The following is a 20,286-nucleotide window of genomic DNA, read 5'->3' on the forward strand; positions in this document are numbered from 1 at the left end:
CCTCACAACACACGTACATGAGAAAGGCGTCTCGATAAAAATCAGCAAGGGGTACCATAAAGGGTAGATTTTTTTCGATTATTTTTTCAATATCGCACCGTTTCCAAGGTTTGAGCCTACTTTCGGTTGGAGTTTCTAATTCATGTATGATCAGTGCTTCCTTTCTTCTTGAATGCTGTATGTAATAAGCAGATACATTACACACACAATTAATTATAATGTCAGTCATATATAGTGCTCATTGGGCAAAACACTCCAAACAATAAAGGTTCATCTTAGACTGGAGAAATGGTTATCCTTCGTTTCTCATCACCATGAAACAAACTCCGGAGAAATATACTAACCCCTTATACAAATGTGTGGTGTTGCAATGTACAACTCGCAGGATATGATGCTTTACTTTTTTAAAATTTAAAATTTACAACTAAAAAATGTAACAAAGAAATAACGACCATTTTCATTAAATATTCAATTACGACTGAAGAATCTACACAAAATTTGGAATCGACTAACGAAACCAGCACGTTTCTAGCACTTGTGGTTTTCGAGTTTTCATTGTCAAAAGGATCGGAGACAAACATATAAACTTTTCTTGACTACAGACATATAAACCTAACATTTTAATATATAGATGTTCGAGTCGCTGAATGTAGACAGTAAGATATCTACCACCTGAACGGTTTGGGTTTGGCATCTGGTGGGGACGATATTCATTATTGTTTTTACCCTCGTTCACAGTGTGCCTTAGAAATTCATCCAGGCTTTGAAAACGGTCAGGAATAAAGGCGGCTGGAGCATGATATCACCTAAGGTATCACCTGTATGACCTAAGATCGTGAAATTGTGAAGCCGTCCTTGACACAGGTCGTAGATCACTTTGTCCTATTCAGAGTGGAGGACGCGTACTCTTCCTTCCTCCCTACCTTTTTTTTTTTTTTTTTTTTTTTTTTTAAATGTTGCAAAATAAAATGGGAGAAACTACATACAAGAACTAGAGATAAATGTGGAAACCGTACTCTAATCTGAGGTTCTAAGCATGTTATTTTACAAGGCTAAACATATTCCTAATCTTTGTCTTCTATTTAGTGCTTTGCTTTTTTCCCCTTCATAATACGCATTTAAAAACAAAAATAAAGATACTTCTTGCAGTGCATTTATACAATTTTAGATACAATCGGGATGGCAACTGTATCATACACAGCGGGAAACAAAGTGAAAATACATGCCAAATATTACATTTGTATTTTTTTTAGTGTGTACATATATATATTTATAGTTCATCATATGATATTTGGAGAGTTGTAAGTAAAAGATATATTTACATAAATACGTTAAAGTAGTAATGTTAATTCATTTTTTTCTTTGTACGTTTGAATTTTCTTGTCTGTATTATTTGTGTACGTTTATTTATTTTTTGAATACTCTGTAGAATACAATATTCAGTCAGTATTTTAGATAATTGTTATTACGATGTTTCTGACCTAGTTCTGACAGTAGTATTAACATTAAGGTTTCTTGCCAGTTGCTATAAATATATTTTTTTGTTTTCATTCGTTCTGTGTGGATGTTAGAGTGAAAACAGTAGTAACATTAGTAGATTATCGTTTGATGAATGCCATAAAATTAGCAATACCGTACATTAACTTCGCAAGAGTTGCGCCAAGTAAAATTCGCATATTTTATTTTAAATATATATATTTTTTGAAGTGACAAAATATATCATTGTACTATAACTATTCTATCAGACGTTTTTATATCATCAAACTAAACAGACCAACACACTGAGCTAGGGTATCTGATAATATAGTGATTAATAAAAATGATAATACAAAAATTTTGAGTATTGGTAGACAGTATTTTACGCTGTCATATAATTATTGGGGATTTGTTCTAATTTCTTTTCTATGGAAGTCAGTAAAAGAACCTAAATAATATTTAGTTTTTAAATTTTATTCACACAGAATAAATGATTAAGATATACAAAAAAATGAGAGAACATTCACAAAATATAAATTCTGGTCACAAAACTGATTTTGCAAGCAGACCTAACTTTCTTTGCTCAGAGTCTCTTTTAGCTAAGTTTTACAAATAGGAAATGATCTTACATGAGTGTGTGGAATCCTCTCACCCACATGGCTAAATAACTTCTCCACTTGTTATGGCTGCTTCCGTTCCCCCGTAGCCGGCCTGGATCCTTCTTATATTCCCAACTTTATCACGCTTTAAACAATTAAAAGGTCTTGTTCATTTGTTAATCTTGTACCTTAGGCCAAGTTATTCTAACAAAACATTTTAATAGTTCGTCTTCTTAAAATTCACTTAAGCACAAATTATCTTATCCATTTTTTTTTTTCCAAAAAATCTCTTTCCCAACACAATAGTACATAAAACACACAGTCAGGTAACACTTTCAACACAATAACTTTTTCTTCATCAGACTTTCACTCCTTCTTCTCTTGTGGAAGTCTGATAAAAATACAGTTATTGCGTTGAAACTGTTACGTGATTCTGTGTTTTATGTACTATATTATCTCATAGCCTTGCTCAATGTGTTGATGTGTTTTAGTTTGATCATTGTACTACTTCTAGGCAACCTTTAAACTTTTCTCCCCAATTTGGAGAATGAACTAATTCGGATATTAACAGGAATCCAATGCTATCATCTTCTTGCAAGTTTCTTCGTATGCATTCGGAAGTAAACTAGTTTTGACAGTCTTAGGTTATGCTGTTTCAGCTTCATAGAGCTAGAAGCAATGTAGAGGACTGCATAAGCGCTACATGTCGAGATAACTGTAAGAAAGTTTGTATGCTTATCTTTCTCTCCGTGTAAAGATTTGGGCAATTATGTACATCAGTAGTTCAGCAAACATAGAAGAAACATTTCCAAACCTGAACCGAAAACCCAGAAAAAAATAACCCGAAAACCTGCCGATAGACAGAATATTTAATAATAATAGTGGTTCGGCATGATCCCAATTAGGTGTCTGCAAGTCTAAAAGAGCTTCTGCTGGTAAGTAGTAGTTCGACCGATTCCCAAACGGACAAATTATCTGTGTCATTGGGTTCCGGTAAGGCACGCGATACCTTTGCCTTGTAACATGAAGCATGGAGGACCAGTATTTATTTAAGCACTTTCCTGGTGCTAGAAAGCTCTCGGATCGGGTTGAAGTTTTCTTGGCTGTGATCAAACTGTGAAATTCGATACTTTGTGGTCTTGGGACGCCTTCGGACAGCGCCGGGGAAAAGGGAGCGTTACTGTGCCGATATTGGATATACCCGTACGCAGGATAGGCCTACTCGTTAAAAAAAAAAAAAAAAAAAAAAAAAACCCTTTAAATAGTAAGAGGACAAGAACTTCCTCGCATAGGCGTATCCTGAGTTTCCACAGCAACTATCTTCATGTGAATATCGAGGGCTCATAAGGCATTCACTGTAGTAAATGATGGATCAACCTAGGGTAGGTGCCCTAAGCTTTATTATCATTTCAAACTTACCTCGATTATATATATAAAAATCTAGAAATGCCAGACTTAAAATCGAGTACATGACAAAGAAGTCACGATCAACTACTCGCACTGCTGCTAGAAACATTCTTGAGCCGATTATGGAGAGGAACTGCAATACTTCTACGGAAATGTCAGCGTAAGGTTTCATCGTATACCTTAAATTCTGGAGCCCACTTTCATGAAGAAACTGCATTTACTGCCAACGTTCAAATCATACCATTCAGGTACATCTCAGCTAAGCAGCCTGAGGCAGCTTTTATATATATATCTGTAGCTTCCAACTCCCCAAAGATTTTTCTTCACCGTGTTAAGCCTGTGCATGCTCTTTATGAAACCGTAATTTACATTCATAGTAAAGTCCACTTTCTCTTTTTCAGAGGAGTCGACTGTAGTGGAGACTTCAGTGCAGGGCGGTTGTCCGGAATAATGGCTGATAAGAGAGCCCACTAAATTGTGCGTTTTGGGGTGCAAAGTTTATTTTCTTGTTTTTTTTAAAAAAAAAAAAAATCAGCTACGTCAGGATCACAGCATGTTCGTGATTCATTTCTCAGTAATTAGTAACATGTTCAAGATTCATGTTACTGTACTTAGAACTTTTTAGTACTAGGACGCCATTTCTCTAAATTTTAAGTGTAATTGTAGTTATTATAAATAAAATTAGCGAATTTTACGTGGGCAAACTCTTTAACTTTAGTTCAGATTATTATTCCAGAGTGGTCCGAAACTTAAATGAATCTTATCGTTAAAATGATTCTGTTCTAAACAGCCTTACAGCAAGCACATAACTCCGTGATTTTCGATACAATTATGCGTAGGTCTGTATTGTCGTATTAGTGACTTGTGTCTGTGTTGTATAATCTTAATTGTAAATCATGTTTTCTTATTTTGAACAATAATCCGTGTTCGTGGTATTTATCTAAGGTACGCGAGATGTATAATATTTCGAATTAATTCCTCTTTAGTTCGTTTTTTATTTTCACGTATGTTTCCATTAGTAGAAGGCATTAATGTAAAGATACAAGTTCTGGGAGATCAACTCTGTGAGATCAAATCAGAGTTTCAGTACATCAGGATCGGAGCTTACTATTTGTTTTTTATTTTTGTTATTATTTAATTTATAGTGTCAATGCAAATCGAACCTGAACCATATGCATCAAAGTCTATGAACTACAGTACAAACTGTTTGGGCATCAAATTCAGTCAGCTTTTGTACGTTGCTGTAATATTTGTAAAGATGTAGGTATAAAACGAAAAACGCTGTAGCAAATATGTACGACATAAATAACTGAATTAATCTCTTTTCAATCATTGTTCGGTAATGAAATTTGCATATGGATATGGATGCAATTATTTAAGACAATATGCGAACGGAAGTGTAGGGCCATATCTTGGGATTCATTGTAACTATTTAGCATCAATAACCGACATCATTCATATACAGTATTATTATGAATATAATGTAAGTCGTGTATTACATTTTTTTTAAATTTTGTTTAAAGTATAAGAGAATTTGTTTGCGTTAAAATAATCATCGTAATAAATATAATCAATGTGCTTGCAAAGTTGCAGATTTCGAGCAAACAATGAAATGTTAGCGTCATTGGAACAGATTAATTTTTGGTGTTTCTCTTTGCTATGTTCAAATAACATTAGTCTAATTTGTTATTTAATGTTCCATGTATGTTACGTCTTCATACTTAAGCTAGCTTCTAAAGGGACCAATCTAGTTTATGAGCACCAACGGAACGCATGTTTAGAGAAAACATATTTTAGAACATCGTCCAACAAAAGTTAGCCATCCTCAGACGAATGAACAAGCAAATTGGAAGTAGATTAGTTCAAAGTTTAGTTTTATTAAATATTCAAGACTTAAAATTTGTGCTTTTTGTTTTCAGCTGAAAACTATCAAAAGTTGCCTTCGACAATTAAAGATTGTAGTTGTCAAGTGTGTCTCTTATATTGGGACAAGACGATAGTATCGATCTAATTGGGGCCTAATTGGCATCTAATTAGAAACTTGATATTCTCATACTATTTATTTGTATACTGAAAGGTTCAGTTCGATGAATTTCATTAGAAGATTACCATAGTATTGTTAATGCGCATAAAATGAAATAAAGGTAATGAGATTTTATGGACTTGCTTAAAAAAGTCTTATTCCATACATGTCGTTAGTAAAAATGATGCTAACATTGATCTATATTCTAGGAAATAGAGTTAAATATGTTCGTTAGTTTTGCTTCGTTAATTCGTAAAATGTGGTGAGTAAATTGGTAATTTACTTTCTAGAAAGTAAAGTTACGTAGATTTCGTTCGTATATTTCGGGAAAAAAAAAAAAAGAAGAAAAAAAAGGGTCGGCTTAGCACTGTTGACAAAGTGAGAAGGATTTTCTTAACTCATTTAGCCAGATACAAATAGTCATTTGTACCGTTAATTTATTAAACGTTAGGTACAGTTATATGAATGTAATTTTATTTTCGTGTTATTTTCAATCTGATGTACTAATCCGATATACCTTATATTATTGTTGATGAATATTTCAGTTGTGAGAATTCATGAGTAGAAATCGATTATAGAACTTCAATTTCACATGATTACTCAGAGATAGCACCAAGAACCTGCAATTGAATCGATTTCTAGCCATCGTCCCATTTTTTTTTAGCATTTACAGTAACGTCTTTGCTTATATTTTAGTAAGAGAAAATTGGTTTCAAACAACTTGCTTTTATTTACAAAGCATAGCACTAAAATAATCATGTGAAAAAACTGGGAAAGTAAATCGAAATAATAACTACTAGTAAATGCTCTAGGTAGATATTTAATACAAAAAAGAACTTACCTTGCACCCCTATAGTTGCTTCTCATTCAAGAAATCATGTATTTGATACTTCAGCTCGCATGGTGGCTTCGGTCGCGATCAATCCGTCCGTAAATTAGAAGGCACTAATTAAACATTCTTTGTTGTTTATAGTCTTGTAACAAAAGAGAGAAACAAGTATTCTGAAAGGCACTATGTTTCAACACTTGAAGACTGGAATTATGTCCATTCACTCCTAAAAGATTGAGGCGATCTCACTAGGATGATAGATAATGTGTAAGATTACCTCAATTTCTTAAGAATGATTGGAAATAATTCCAGGGTTCAAATGTTGAAACATACGGAATGTTAAAAAAGTATCGAACTTTATTTTTTCGCGCGTAAACTAATGAAGCACGGGAGACTTTCTTCAGTGTAAATGTAGAGGGGACACTCATGTGCAGTCGTGAATTGTTTCCCGCCCGCAGACGAGGTCAGTCGCTGACAGTCGGCCAACCAGTGAAGACGTGTAGTGAGCTGTCGTCGGATTTCAGTTTTCTGTAAAATGATAGAAAAACTTGAGCGGCGATATTGCAAATTTTGCCAAGTTTGGCAATACCCAGGCGGAAACCATTCAGTCAGATCGGTACATTCAATTTTGAATGAGAATTTGGACATGAGACAATGTTCGCGGAATTTGATTCAGGATTCCGTCGCCAAACACAACATTCTTGTGTGTCGTTAGGCTTCTTACTCACCCGACATGACTCCGTGTGGCTTTAGGTTATTTCCCAAACTGAAAATGCTACTAAAAGAGACTATTTGAATCAAGAGAAGACATCATGCAGAATGCAACAGCACGGTTGCTCACCATTCCAAAAACTGCGTTCCAGAGTAATTCCAACAATGGTGGGAGTGCTGGGAGAAGTGTATGCATTATCAAGGAGACTACTTTAAAGGGGATTAGTGTTTCGGATTTCGAAATCAATAAATGTATTTTTCCCAACCGAAGGTTGGATACTTTTTGAACACACCTCGCATGTTAGTGCCTTTCAGAATAGTTAGTTTTCTCTTTTGTTGCAGGAGAAAGAACAACAAAGAGCGTTTAATTGTTTCCTTCTAGTTTACTGGCGGAAAGCCTCTGGGCGAGCTGAAATATCGAAGATATGGTTTCTAAAATGAAACGCAGTAACAGCTGGCGCAAGGTGAATTCTTTTTTCTAATAAATCAAAATAAACTTATTTTTTTAAATATCATTCAATAACATTCATTGAAATGAATGAACAACGTGATTTCTGTAGTAATCTTGTATTTGTATCGCTTAGGTTCCGTTAACGACTTCATATTTTAGTTATATACATTAGTAAACATAGCTGTTATCAAGCAGGAAAGAACAATCAGCACTGTTTCCGTCCATGTATAAAGGTAGCTTTGGTACTCCATGGTATAACCATGTCAAAGAGAAACACACAAAGTAATCTGATTGCACAAGACGCTTGCATTTCGCTGCTGAAATCGACAAATCACAAAGTAGATTAGACTTGATAATGATGTCTTAATCGGAATGCATGGGTAAGAGCGACATATTAACTTACTTGGAATATCAAAATAGTTTCGTCCTTCTGTATATTTACAGCATTATTCTGTTTCTCTAGCTTTTTCTATATCTTTTCAAAGGTAGCAATTCCATCCTTACAGAGATCTGTATATATGATAGTGTATTATATGCAATATTTCTCACCTGTTGTAAATCTGCAGGTTCTGCACCTCCAATCAGCACCAATAATGTAGCCGAACCTCTATTAGCCTCCAAGAACGAAGAAATCGCTGGTGTCATCAACTGGAACCGTGCTCACTCGAGAGCGTACGGTGCAGCCACCACGTTGTATGAATGCCATCCAGTGACGCACCAGAATGCAGGCAATCCAATTGCTGATGCGTTTGCCATTGTAGCCCGGGAGAACAGCGCTATCCTCGCGTTGGCAGACGGTGTCAACTGGGGAGAGAAGGCCTGCATAGCAGCCCGCTGTGCTGTACATGGTTGTGTCGAGTACCTGAATAAAGCATTGTATGGCAACAATGGACATGTTTCTACTACTGCGGTAAGTCCTTTTTGCTCTTCATTCATTTTACTGCCAAAGACAAATCTGGTTAAAAAAAAAAAAAAAAGTATGATTTCAACACAGGAATTTATTTCTTTGGTATGTCTTTCCAATTAAGAACTGTCCATTTCGGCAGTTGTAGCAAATACTTAACTTGTTTACAAAATCATTACAACAAATGTACTGGTCTAGTTTAAGTTCAGACATTTATTTATTTATAATAGAATATGGGGATATATCTACACAATGTGATCAAAAGTATCCGGGCACCCCTAAAAACATAAGTTTTTCATATTAGGTGCATTGTGCTGCCATCTACTGCCAGATACTCATTATCAACGACCTCAGTCGTCATTAGACATCGTGAGAAAGCAGAATGGGGCGCTCCGCGGAACTCACGGACTTCGAACATGGTCAGGTGATTTGGTGTCACTTGTGTCAGAAGTCTGGACGCGAGATTTGCACACTCCTAAACACCCCTAGGTCCACTGTGTCTGATGTGATAGTGAAGTGGAAACGTGAAGGGACACATACAGCACAAAAGCGTTCAGGCCGGCCTCGTCTGTTGACTGACAGAGACCGCCGACAGTTGAAGAGGGTCGTAAAGTGTAATAGGCAGATATCTATCCAGACCATCACACAGGAATTCCAAACTGCATCAGGATCCACTCCAAGTACTATGACAGTTAGGCGTGAGATGAGAAAACTTGGATTTCATGGTCGAGCGGCTGCTCATAAACACATCACGCAGGTAAATGCCAAACTATGCCTCGCTTGGTGTAAGGAGCGTACTCGTTCATTGGACGATTGAACAGTGGAAAAACGTTGTGTGGAGTGACGAATCACGGTACACAATGTGGTGATCCGATGGCAGGGTGTGGGTATGGCGAATGCCCGGAGAACGTCATCTGTCAGCGTGTGTAGTGCCAACAGTAAAATTCGGAGGTGGTGGTGTTATGGTGTGGTCGTGTTTTTTTTTTTTTTTTTTTTTTTTTTTTTTTTTTTTTTTTGAGGGGTCTTGCAACCCTTGTTCTTTTGCGTGGCACTCTCACAGCGCAGGCCTACATTGATGTTTTAAGCACCTTCTTGCTTCCCACTGTTGAAGAGCAATTCGGGATGGCGATTGCATCTTTCAACACGATCGAGCACCTGTTCATACTACACGGCTTGTGGCGGAGTGGTTACACAACCATAACATCCCTGTAATGGATTGGCCTGCACAGAGTCCTGACTTGAATCCTATAGAACGCCTTTGGGATGTTTTGGAACGCCGACTTCGTGCCAGGCCTCACCGACCAACATGGATACCTCTCCTCAGTTCAGTACTCCGTAAAAGAATGGGCTGCCATTCCCCAAGAAACCTTCCAGCATCTGATTGAAAGTATGCTTGCGAGAGTGAAAGCTGTCATCAAGGCTAAGGGTGGGCCAACACCATATTGAATTCCAGCAGTACCGATGTAGGGCGCCACAAACTTGTAAGCCATTTTTAGCCAGGTGTCCGGATACTTTTGATCACATACTATATACACATAGTATGAAAGTAATCTCTCTAGCAATAATATATTAGCAATAGAGAGATTACTTTCATTTACGATCATTTATAAACTTTCAACTCAGACTTGAAAAATTCATTAATAATTTATTATTAAGATGATGATTACTTTATAACTTAACATAGTTCAGTAGTAGACTTTCAACTACCCGGCCGAAAAAAAGAAATAGCAAATAGAAACTCGGCCCTAAAGTTGGATGCATTCAACAACACTCTTCAACGTATCCAATTCGACCGCTAGTGTGATTATATGTAGCTTAGGCATTGCTGGTTTTGTAACACAAGGCTCAGTCTGGCGCAAGCTGTCATGCAGCGTTATCAAGTGTAGTAGAGATGGAGTTCGATAAGCAACATTTACGCCGTCGTATTCTCCTTTGTTTTCAAATGAGAAAATGCTACGCAAGCAACAGAATTGATTAGTTTGACTTCGGGTGAACATTCTGAGAATCATTCAACAGTAAAAAAATGGTTTACAAAATTTCGTGGCGGAACGTTTAGTCCGAAGGACAATCGACGTCCAGGTGCAGTAAAAAAAAAAAAAAAATTGAGGATGAGGAACTTGAAGTGGTACTGGATGAAAATGCATGTCAAACCCAAGAAGAACTTGCTGAACAGTTAGGCATTACTCGTCAAGCAATATCACTTCGATTGCATGGAATGGGAAAATACAGAAGAAAAGGAAATGGGTTCCTCACATGGAATGGGAAAATACAGAAGAAAGGGAAATGGGTTCCTCGCATGGAATGGGAAAATACAGAAGAAAGGGGAAATGGGTTCCTCGCATGGAATGGGAAAATGCAGAAGAGAGGGAAGTGGGTTCCTCATGCACTGACGGAAAGAAACAAAAACTGAAGAGTTGACACCTGCATGAATTGGCTTTCGCGGTACAAAAACAAAAACTTTTTGCACAAAATCATCACGGTTGATGAAAAGCAGATTTTGTATGACAATCCTAAACGCCGTAAAATGTGGGTTGATCCAGGCCAGCCATCAACATTAGTTGTAAAAACGAATATTCATACCAAGAAAGTGTTATTATGTGTGTGGTGGGATTGCGAAGATGTTATTTACTACGAGCTTCTGGAACCTGGTGTAGCTGTGACAGCTGAATGTTAACAGGCCCAACTGATCAAATTAAGTAAAATCCTTAAGGAAAAAAGACCATTTACTGGCCAAGGAAGTCGGAAAGTGCTGTTGATTAAAACGCTCATCCACATACAGGAAAAGAAACCCAGGAACTCATCTTCGCTTTAGGCTTGGAAGCTCTTCAGCATACGGCGCATTTTCCAGACTTGGCGCCGTTGAATTCCTACTTATTCAGATAGATGTCGTCATCTTTGAAAGATCAGCGATTCATGCAAGTGGAAGGAAGATGTGCGAAAATGGGTCGATAATTATTTTGCTTGTAAACCATCAAGTTTTTATCGTGACGGCATTCATCAGTTCCCACATTACTGACAAAAGACCGTAGACAGTAATGGCGAATATTTCGATTATTAATCCGTGTAATAAGTATGTTCTCAGTACAGTGCAATTGGACCCCAAAGAACCGAGTTTCTACTTGCACACCCAACAATAGAACTAGGGATATTTTTTATGAACGACTTATTTGTTTTAATGCCCTCATGAAGACGTAGCTGTCAAGGAGAAACAGTCATCTATGAAACATTTCTTCAAACTATGTTTTGACTCTTTTATTTTTCTTAGACATGTTTTTTTATACTTAAATAATAATTTATCAATGAACGGTAAAATAAGTTTAATTTAAAAAAGAAAGAATTAGGGGTATTTTTACGGTAATCTATTTATTTTAAAATTGTATGTATGTACAGCGTACATTATTTTATGTAATTGAGGTAGATATTATAAAATTTTATCGTTTTATATATATTCTATATATATAATATTTATATATAATATTTTTATTCTTGAACTTTCTTTTTCTACTATAAACTTTGATTTAAACTACTCACTCAGCAAAACAGTACGTTTATTGTAAAAATTATTAACGTGTAGCAGTTTCGCCAAATATTCACTTTGGATTCAAAGTGGATAGTTGGCGAAACTGATTATTGTAAAAAATAAAAAAGTTATCAGTTTCGCCAGATATTCACTTTGGATTCACAGTGGATAGTTGGCGAAACTGATTATTGTAAAAAATAAAAAAGTTATCAGTTTCGCCGGATATTCACTTTGGATTCACAGTGGATAGTTGGCGAAACTGATTATTGTAAAAAAATAAAAAAGTTATCAGTTTCGCCAACTATCCACTGTGAATCCAAAGTGAATATTTGGCGAAACTGCTACACGTTAATAATTTTTACAATAAACGTACTGTTTTGTTCAACGAGTAGTTTAAATCCAATTTAAGTCTATAAATAGCAAAGCTTGTACAATGAAAAACATTACAATAAATTTGTAAAACTCACATCACAGTACACTTATAAAGTATTGGCCTACGAGATTAGAAGATACGAATAAAATCAGGTTTTGGTATAAATAATGTGTATTTAATGGTATGGGTGGAACAAGAGTTGAGTAATTATAAAACTTTAGCCTATCCGGCGTGCCCTTCCCACCATATTCGATCCAATCATGTATTGGTCAAAAAGTTAAGATGAGCTATGAACTTACGGTGCACCGTAGCTGTCTGGTCCGGCAAGCTTGTGGACAGAACGAATTTTCTCCCGTCCCTTTTTAACAATGTTACATTCTTCTGTCTTTTTTATATATTTAAACTTAATCCATCTTGACCCTGGAACTACTACTTAAATAATTAATACTTTTCAGACCAGAGTATATTATTATTTATTAAAATTAAAATAAGTCATAACAGTTTCAATAACTTAACGTTGTCTTCATCAATGTTAACTGGAGGAGATATCTTCATCATATTAAATTATTCATAATTTTAAATGTTTAAAATGAAACAATCAGGTATTGTTGTAGTTTACTGTTTGTTTAAATTTATAACTTTTGTTTAAGTTTTTATTTTTTAAATGATATTATTATAATTATTTTTTTTTTTAATTCCACATTATTTAGTCAACAAATTTCTATCATACACACACACAAACACAAATAACCAAAAAGAAAAAAGAAACAAAAAAGATAATGAAAGATACAGCTTTCTACATTTGATCTCACTTTCCTTCTCGACTTCTCAATGCAACTCATATCGAAAAAAAATAGTTAATCATGGATTCAAAATTACACATTTGAAACACCTACAAGATACTATCTGTCAAATAAATATAGAAAGAAGTTAGACTTTAACAATAGGATTTTTTTTTTTTTTTTTTTTTTTTTTTTTTTTTTTTTTGCGTGAGTTTGGTGAGAGGAGGGTGGTTACAGAAAGAAGATTTCTTCCAGTGCCTTTCCCGGTGGAAGCGTTCCTAGCATCGCTGCTACGTTCCCTCTTTGCACAGCCATACTTAATCTCTGTATAAGTAAAATTTATAACTGTTTTCTTAATCATTTTTATTTTCACTTTTCTCTTTTATTATTATTATTTTAATAAATTATTCCAATCATCAGTTAGTTCTAAAGATTCCTCTTAGTTCAATGTTCTATCATATAATTTTATTTCTATTATTTCTCTTAATAATTTCTCATACCCATGATTTTTATCCTTCAATTCGTTCTAACAATCTGTCTCATAACTCATGTATTTGAAGTCCGTTTGTCCAGTTTATTAATCTTTCCCTTTTTTCTCTCTTAATCCTCTGTGTGTCTTTCCATTTCCTTATTATTGTGCTATTCTCTATTCCAAATCTCGCACCTCTTCCCAATCTATATCATGTCCTGTTTTTATAACATGTTTGTATATAGCGTTATTCTCTCTTGTAAGTTTCATATCGTCGCCATGTTGTTTCGCTCTTACCTTAAGCTTTTTCCCTCTCTCTCTAATATATGTCATATTACAATTCTTACACTTCACTTCATACACTACTCCATCTTCTTCACTTACCTGTCTTCTATTTCTCATTTTCTTAACCACTTCCAGAATTCTCCGTCCTCCTTTTCTGTATGTCTTCACATCGTCTTTTCGTAATAAGTTCTTCCGTATCTCTGTCTTTAATTTTCTCGAATAATCCATTAGCAAGATTGACGCCGTACGCAGATGAGATTATTGGAGATTATCAGTGCGAGTTTAGACGAAATCGATCAACTATCGACCAAATATTCACAATTCGACAAGTACTCGAAAAAAAGTAGGAATACAATGCTCCGGTACATCAATTATTTATTGATCTTAGGAAGGCCTACGACGACTCGGTTAGAAGAGAAACATTTTACAACATTCTTACAAAATTTGGAAAACCGAAAAAGCTAATTAGGTTAATTAAGATATGTTTAAATGAATCCGAAAGTAAAGTCCGGGTAGGAAAATTCTTGTTCACGAGCTTTCACGTCGAGAATGACCTGAAACAAGGAGATGCGTTGTCGCTATTATTATTCGAACTTTATCCTGGAGTACACTTTATAGATAGCAACCAGGGACTAGAGTTGAATGGTATTTACCAGGTTATGGCGTATGCTGATAATGTAAATTTAATAGGGGATGATAGGAGAACAACACAAAGAAATGCAGAGGTCTTATTAAGCGCTTGCAGGGACATGGGTTTAGAAGTAAATGCAGATAAAACTAAATACTTGGAAGTACGTCGGGATCGTAATACTGCAAATTATGGATGGGTTAAAATATCAAATAATATTTTTGATAAAATGGATACTTTCAAATATCTAGGATCAATATTAACAGACGAAAACCATATTCACGAAGAAAGTAAATGCCGACTAAAACCAGGGAATTCGTGTTATTATTCGATTCAAAATCTCCTGTCGTCGCGAATTCTGTCAAGGAATTTGAAGCCTAAATAAAACGATAATCATGCCTGTTATGCTGTATGGTTGCGAAACATGGTCGCTTACTCTGAGGGAAGAACATAGACTGAAAGTATTTGAGAACAAGATTCTGAGACTAATATTCGGACCCAAGAAAAACAGGAATAGGAAATGGCTGAAACTTTGTAACGAAGAACTACATAATTTATATGATTTACCGAACATTGTGAAGATCGTCAGGTTTAGGATTCTCAGGTGGGTAGGTCGTGTAGCCAGGATGGAAGAAAGTAGGAACGCTTCCAAAGTTTTAACTGGAAATCCAATCGGAAAACGACCATTAGGAAGACCTAGGCGCAGATGGGAGGGGAATATTAAGATGGATCTTGCAGAAATAGGAATACAAAGTAGAAACTTGATCCAGTTGGCTAAGGACAAAAGTCAGTGGAGAGTTTTTGTGAACGCAGCATTGAACTTTCGGATTCTTAGTTAGTATCTGTCTTTTCTCCAATGCTCTCTATTCCGTGTCATTTTCTTTCCTCCTCTTCCTTTCTCTCTTTTGTATTTGTAGCAAGAGGAGGAGAGAGAGATATACATATCGAACTACTCACCTACTAGTGATCCTTCTAATTTTCTTTCTTTCCTTTATTTCAAATGAGTCAAGCAATCTTCTGCAGGGCATTCTGTTCCTTCTGTCAACCAGGCAACTAATTGAAAATGTTTTCAGTGCCATAAAGGTAGTATAAAGGTTCCGTAAATTTTGAGGAAGAAAAAAAGAGTACTGATTTCTGACTATATACAAATTCCGCTCACAAGAAATTCCTATTAAATGAAGGTAATAGAAACTTACCTACTTGCTATTCGAAGTGAATGGGGTTCTTTGCGGGATGAAAGGAATAGACAGGTAAAAATAAATAAATAAATAAATGAAGACTCACATTGCACAGCCATTCATTTAAAAAAGTAGTCTTGATCCCACCAGAAGAACTGGATCAATTACACTACTTCTCTCTTCTGTGCACTATCTTCTCTTAAATTTACTCTCGATGGTCGGTTGTTCGCTGTATATCCGACAATTTTCGATTCGGTGCTGCCACCTTGCGTATGATGGATTTGTTGGCAAGAGTGGTGTTGTGTCTGAACTTGTAGTTGCGTGAGTGTTATCAAATGGCACCGAAAATCAACTGATATTGGGAAGGTTACTTGATGACGTTTTTCCAATGCTAGTTTTCGTACGTACGCATTGTAAAACAGTGTCGGGAGAATGGATTAACACTCGGGGTGACTACTGGGAAAGCTATTGTGGCCCGTTACACACAACAAGCTTCTCTTGCGAAATATTCACCCACGAAAACCACCAAGAGAAGGGCTGCAGCCAAAGGGACACCCGTAGTGCTAAGGAGGGGCACCCGCAGTGCTAAGGAGGACTTATCGATTGGTGTGCCAAGAAAATCCCCCGACGCAACCTGATATTGGCCACAGATTCTGCCTCGCACCGTCAACTGTGAACAAAACAATTCGCAAGCGCATCAGGTTGAAGTGTGTGCAGAGGGCCCGTGTACACGATCTGATACTGCGTCATGTTGCCGAACTTAAGACGAACTGCTGGAAACTATGAAAAGTACCTGGCGGGTTCCAAATGGAAGAAATCTGTCACAATGGATGAATCATATGTTCATTTTACAGTTTGGGGTCACATTCGGGAGATCACATACCGTGACATTAATGGCAAGGGGTGCAACAACTTTTTTCGTCAATGCAAGTTTCCTTTGGTGCTTTGTGGTTGTTACGGGATTCGGATATGAGAGTAAGTTGATAATAAGCAAGGTGGACATAAACGTGAAGGCGTATGCAAGATACTTCAAGAATGCATTCAGACACATATCTATAGAAAAGACATTCTACAATTGTGTGGAATGGATGGGAACTAGGTGATGATCCATGTGGACAGGGTTTCGAGTCATACCACCAGAAGATTACTACGTTTTTATCAGGAAATGACAGAGGAATTTGGAATTCTTGTCATTCCATTTGAAGATATTCCTATGAAAAGTCCAGACGCCAGTTCAAAGGATTTTTGCGCATTTGGACTGTTGAAACGACGTCTACAACTTCGCCGCCCGCCAACCCTGCATGCTACGGGAAGCTTGCAGGGAGGAGTTGGGACAGAATTCCCATGTCTGTGCTGCGCGAAGCGTGCTGCCATGGAAACTGCTATGCCATGTGATAGTCCACAATGCTGGTGGTCCAGTAGAACATAATCGGTGGTGGCGGCGCGGTATTCCTTAAGGTGAGTACCCGTCAAAAATGGTCGGATATAAAGCGAATAACCTTCTGTGTAGCAAATAAATTCAAAACAGTGTTCTAACATTTGCCCTATTCTCACAGAGTCCAAATTTATTTGCGATTTTTTTTCTACTTATCGAGCGTATGGAACACATCATCATTGAATTACACATCTAGTAGTTCCTTTTAATTTTTCTTCTACCCTATATTTCGAATTAATCACGTGTTGTGCTTCTTAAGGGACGCACACAAGCCTTCTTAGAACGAGTTCTTACATTGCATTCTTATCTGAAGAGTGAAACTCAGCACCCATTGTAAATTTTTTAAACTTACAGTTGGCATCTTTCCCAGTATTGTATCTGTTCCTTATTTTGAACATACAATACTGAACATAAATTCCCCAAAGTTAGTGCACTAACAGAATTATTACTAATACCTTGGTATTTTTGTTTGCTTCAAGTTCCCTTTCCTGTAGTTTATTCTTACACAGCATGTATCATAAACGCTTCACAGACATTTATTTAAGTCACTATATATACTATTATACCCAGGTCAAACTATTTTTCCAAATGGTTACCACGTAAAACGGAGTATTATTATTATTATTATTATTATTATTATTATTATTATTAATAATAATAATAATAATAATAATAATAATAATAATAATAATAATAATAATAATAATAATATTTAGGTGCCTGTAACCAATAAAAATGTTACAAAATCTTTTTCTTTTCCTTTTTCTAGCTTTTTTTCTGTTTTTGTTTTGTTGGTATTATTGATATCGAGAACGGTGTTGAGATTTCTTTGTCGGTGTTTAGCATTGGATTCTGTTCTTATGAAATATGCTCCATATATATATATATATATATATATATATTTAATTTGAGGTAGAATGATGTAAGACTCAGATTCTGCTCAAAGTGTTTGGTACTTTGTAGATGCTACATAAACATGATTTAGCTTCTTTGTCGTCTCGGAACTCCCTAACGTGTTCATTAAGCATAGTACCAATATTTTTTGTCATACCTGTATAAGTGTCATCAAACGAACAAAAAGAATCGTAAAACCGCTTAAGGTATTTTTCTCCTCAAAATAGCTTTTGTATTGACTTATATATTTTCCTTATTCCTAGGAAGTTTAAGGCTAATTGTAAGTTTTTTTGTTTTCTGAAATTTGAACAAGGGTTTTGGATTTTTTTCCTTCCTTTATTCAACCTTTTAAATACAGAATGCCCAAGAAGTTCTTGACCATTTCTGAGAAGGAGCATTTGAATTCAAATAAAGTGTTTATAATAGCAAAGAAAACACCGTAAATCAACGAAATAACAGCAATTCGAAATGACCGCCTTCCATATCCAAGCAGAGTTGCCATTTCTCCGCGGTGCGCCTGAACAGACACTGCAGCATTGCTAGGGTAATTGTATGCACCGATGCCGAAATTCGTTTACGTATGTGATCCAAATCCCTAATCTTCAACTTGTGCGCCTGACTTTTGATGAAACCTCATACAAAGAAGTCGCATTTCGGCATTGGTGCGTACAATTACTCCAACAGTGTTTCAGCATGTATTCAGGTGAACCGCAGAGAGATCGCAACTCTGCTTAGATATAGAGGGTTGTCATGTCGAACTACTGTGATTTCGTTGATTTACGGTGTCTTCTTTGATATTATAAATTTTACTTGAATTGAAGTGCTCCTTCCCAGAAATGCACGGCCCGATGGACACACTTGGTCGAAATATTTGAAAGCTCTTTGAGACCAAACAACTTCAGTTAGGTTTTCCTGGATTTTCCTCATTCACAACAGGCAAATGTCGGATTGATACTTGAAGTAATTGTCCCAGGACGTTTTCTTCCTTTCCCATCCTTTTCTTTTTTCCCAATTCCTCGGATAATGTGATCGTCGAGGGATGTCATCCCTCATACGTGACGGGCTAACACGGTCATAGATGGTGAAAGCCCAGAAATCTCATTTCTAAACCTAAACCTTCAAGTTAAAGTAATTGAAGTATTCTGCATACATACCTCTAAAATTTTTGTTTCCTCACAGATTTCGAAATCATTAAATTAACTATCACTAAGCATATTTTGAACACACTAATAAAATTAACTAACTCTGTGCCGCGGTTCAATGCTATGTTCGCAAAAGCTCTCCACTGACTTCTATCCTTAGCCAACTGGATCCAGTTTCTACTTTGCATTCCCATTTCTGCAAAATCCATCTTAATATTGCCCTCTCATCTGCTCTCAAGTCTTTCTAATGGTCGTTTTCCGATTGGATTTCCAACTAAAACTTTGAAAGCGTTCCTACTTTCTTCCATTCTGGCTACATGATCTGGTTACCTGTTTCTCTTAGATGTGATGACCCTAATGATAATCGTTTCATATATTTTAAGCTTCACATTCTTCGACAGAGTTCGCAACGACAGAAGTTTTTGAACTGAATAATAATATGAATTCCCTGCTTTCAGTCGACATTTAATTTTTTTCGTAGATATGGTTTCGATCTGTCAATATTGATCCTAGACATTTGGAAGTATCCACTTTGTCGAAAGTATTACTTGATAGTTTGACATTCCATAATTTGGAGTATTATGATCCAGACGAACTTCCATGCATTTAGTTTTCTCTGCATTTGCTTATAAATCCATGTCCCTGCAAGCGTTTAATAAGACCTCTGCATTTCATTCTATTGTTTCATTATTTCCTATCAAATTTACATAATCAGCATACGCCATAACCTGGCGAATACTGTTCAGTTCTAGACTCTGATTGCTGTCTTTTGATTTTCCTTATAGCATACTCCAGAATAAAGTTGAATAATAATGTCGACAACTTATCATCTTGTTTCTCGACGTGAAAGCTCGTGGACAAGAATTTTTCTACCCGGACTTTGTTTTGGGTAACTAGCTTTTTCGGTATTCCAAATTCTGTAAGAATTTCGTACTATGTTTCCCTTCTAACCTAGTCGTAAACCTTTCTAAAATTATTAAGTAATTAATGTAGCGGCGTATTGTATTCCCATTTCTTCTTGAGTATTTGCCGAAGGTTATATATCTGTTCATAGTTGATCGATTTCGTCTTAACTCTCACTGATAATCCCCAATAATTTCATCTGCGTGTAGGGTCAGTCTTCCTAATGTTTGAGAGACTATTTGAAAAGATTTTACAGAAGAGAGATCCCTCGATACTT

At 36.1% G+C, this 20,286-nt stretch overlaps 1 protein-coding gene across 1 annotated transcript in view; it reads left to right on the top strand.

Moving 5' to 3' along the window:
• The window catches only part of LOC145676497 (uncharacterized), a 252,372-nt gene that overhangs the window by 198,434 nt on the left and 33,652 nt on the right, over positions 1-20,286 (top strand). The window contains exon 4 of the mRNA XM_081747308.1: positions 8,063-8,406. Coding sequence (XP_081603434.1) covers positions 8,063-8,406 — 344 coding nt within the window. The remainder of the gene's footprint in view (positions 1-8,062; positions 8,407-20,286) is intronic.

The sequence above is a fragment of the Thermobia domestica genome, unplaced genomic scaffold (assembly GCF_964235325.1).
Source record: "Thermobia domestica unplaced genomic scaffold, izTheDome1.hap1.1 HAP1_SCAFFOLD_171, whole genome shotgun sequence".
NCBI classification, from domain to species: domain Eukaryota; kingdom Metazoa; phylum Arthropoda; class Insecta; order Zygentoma; family Lepismatidae; genus Thermobia; species Thermobia domestica.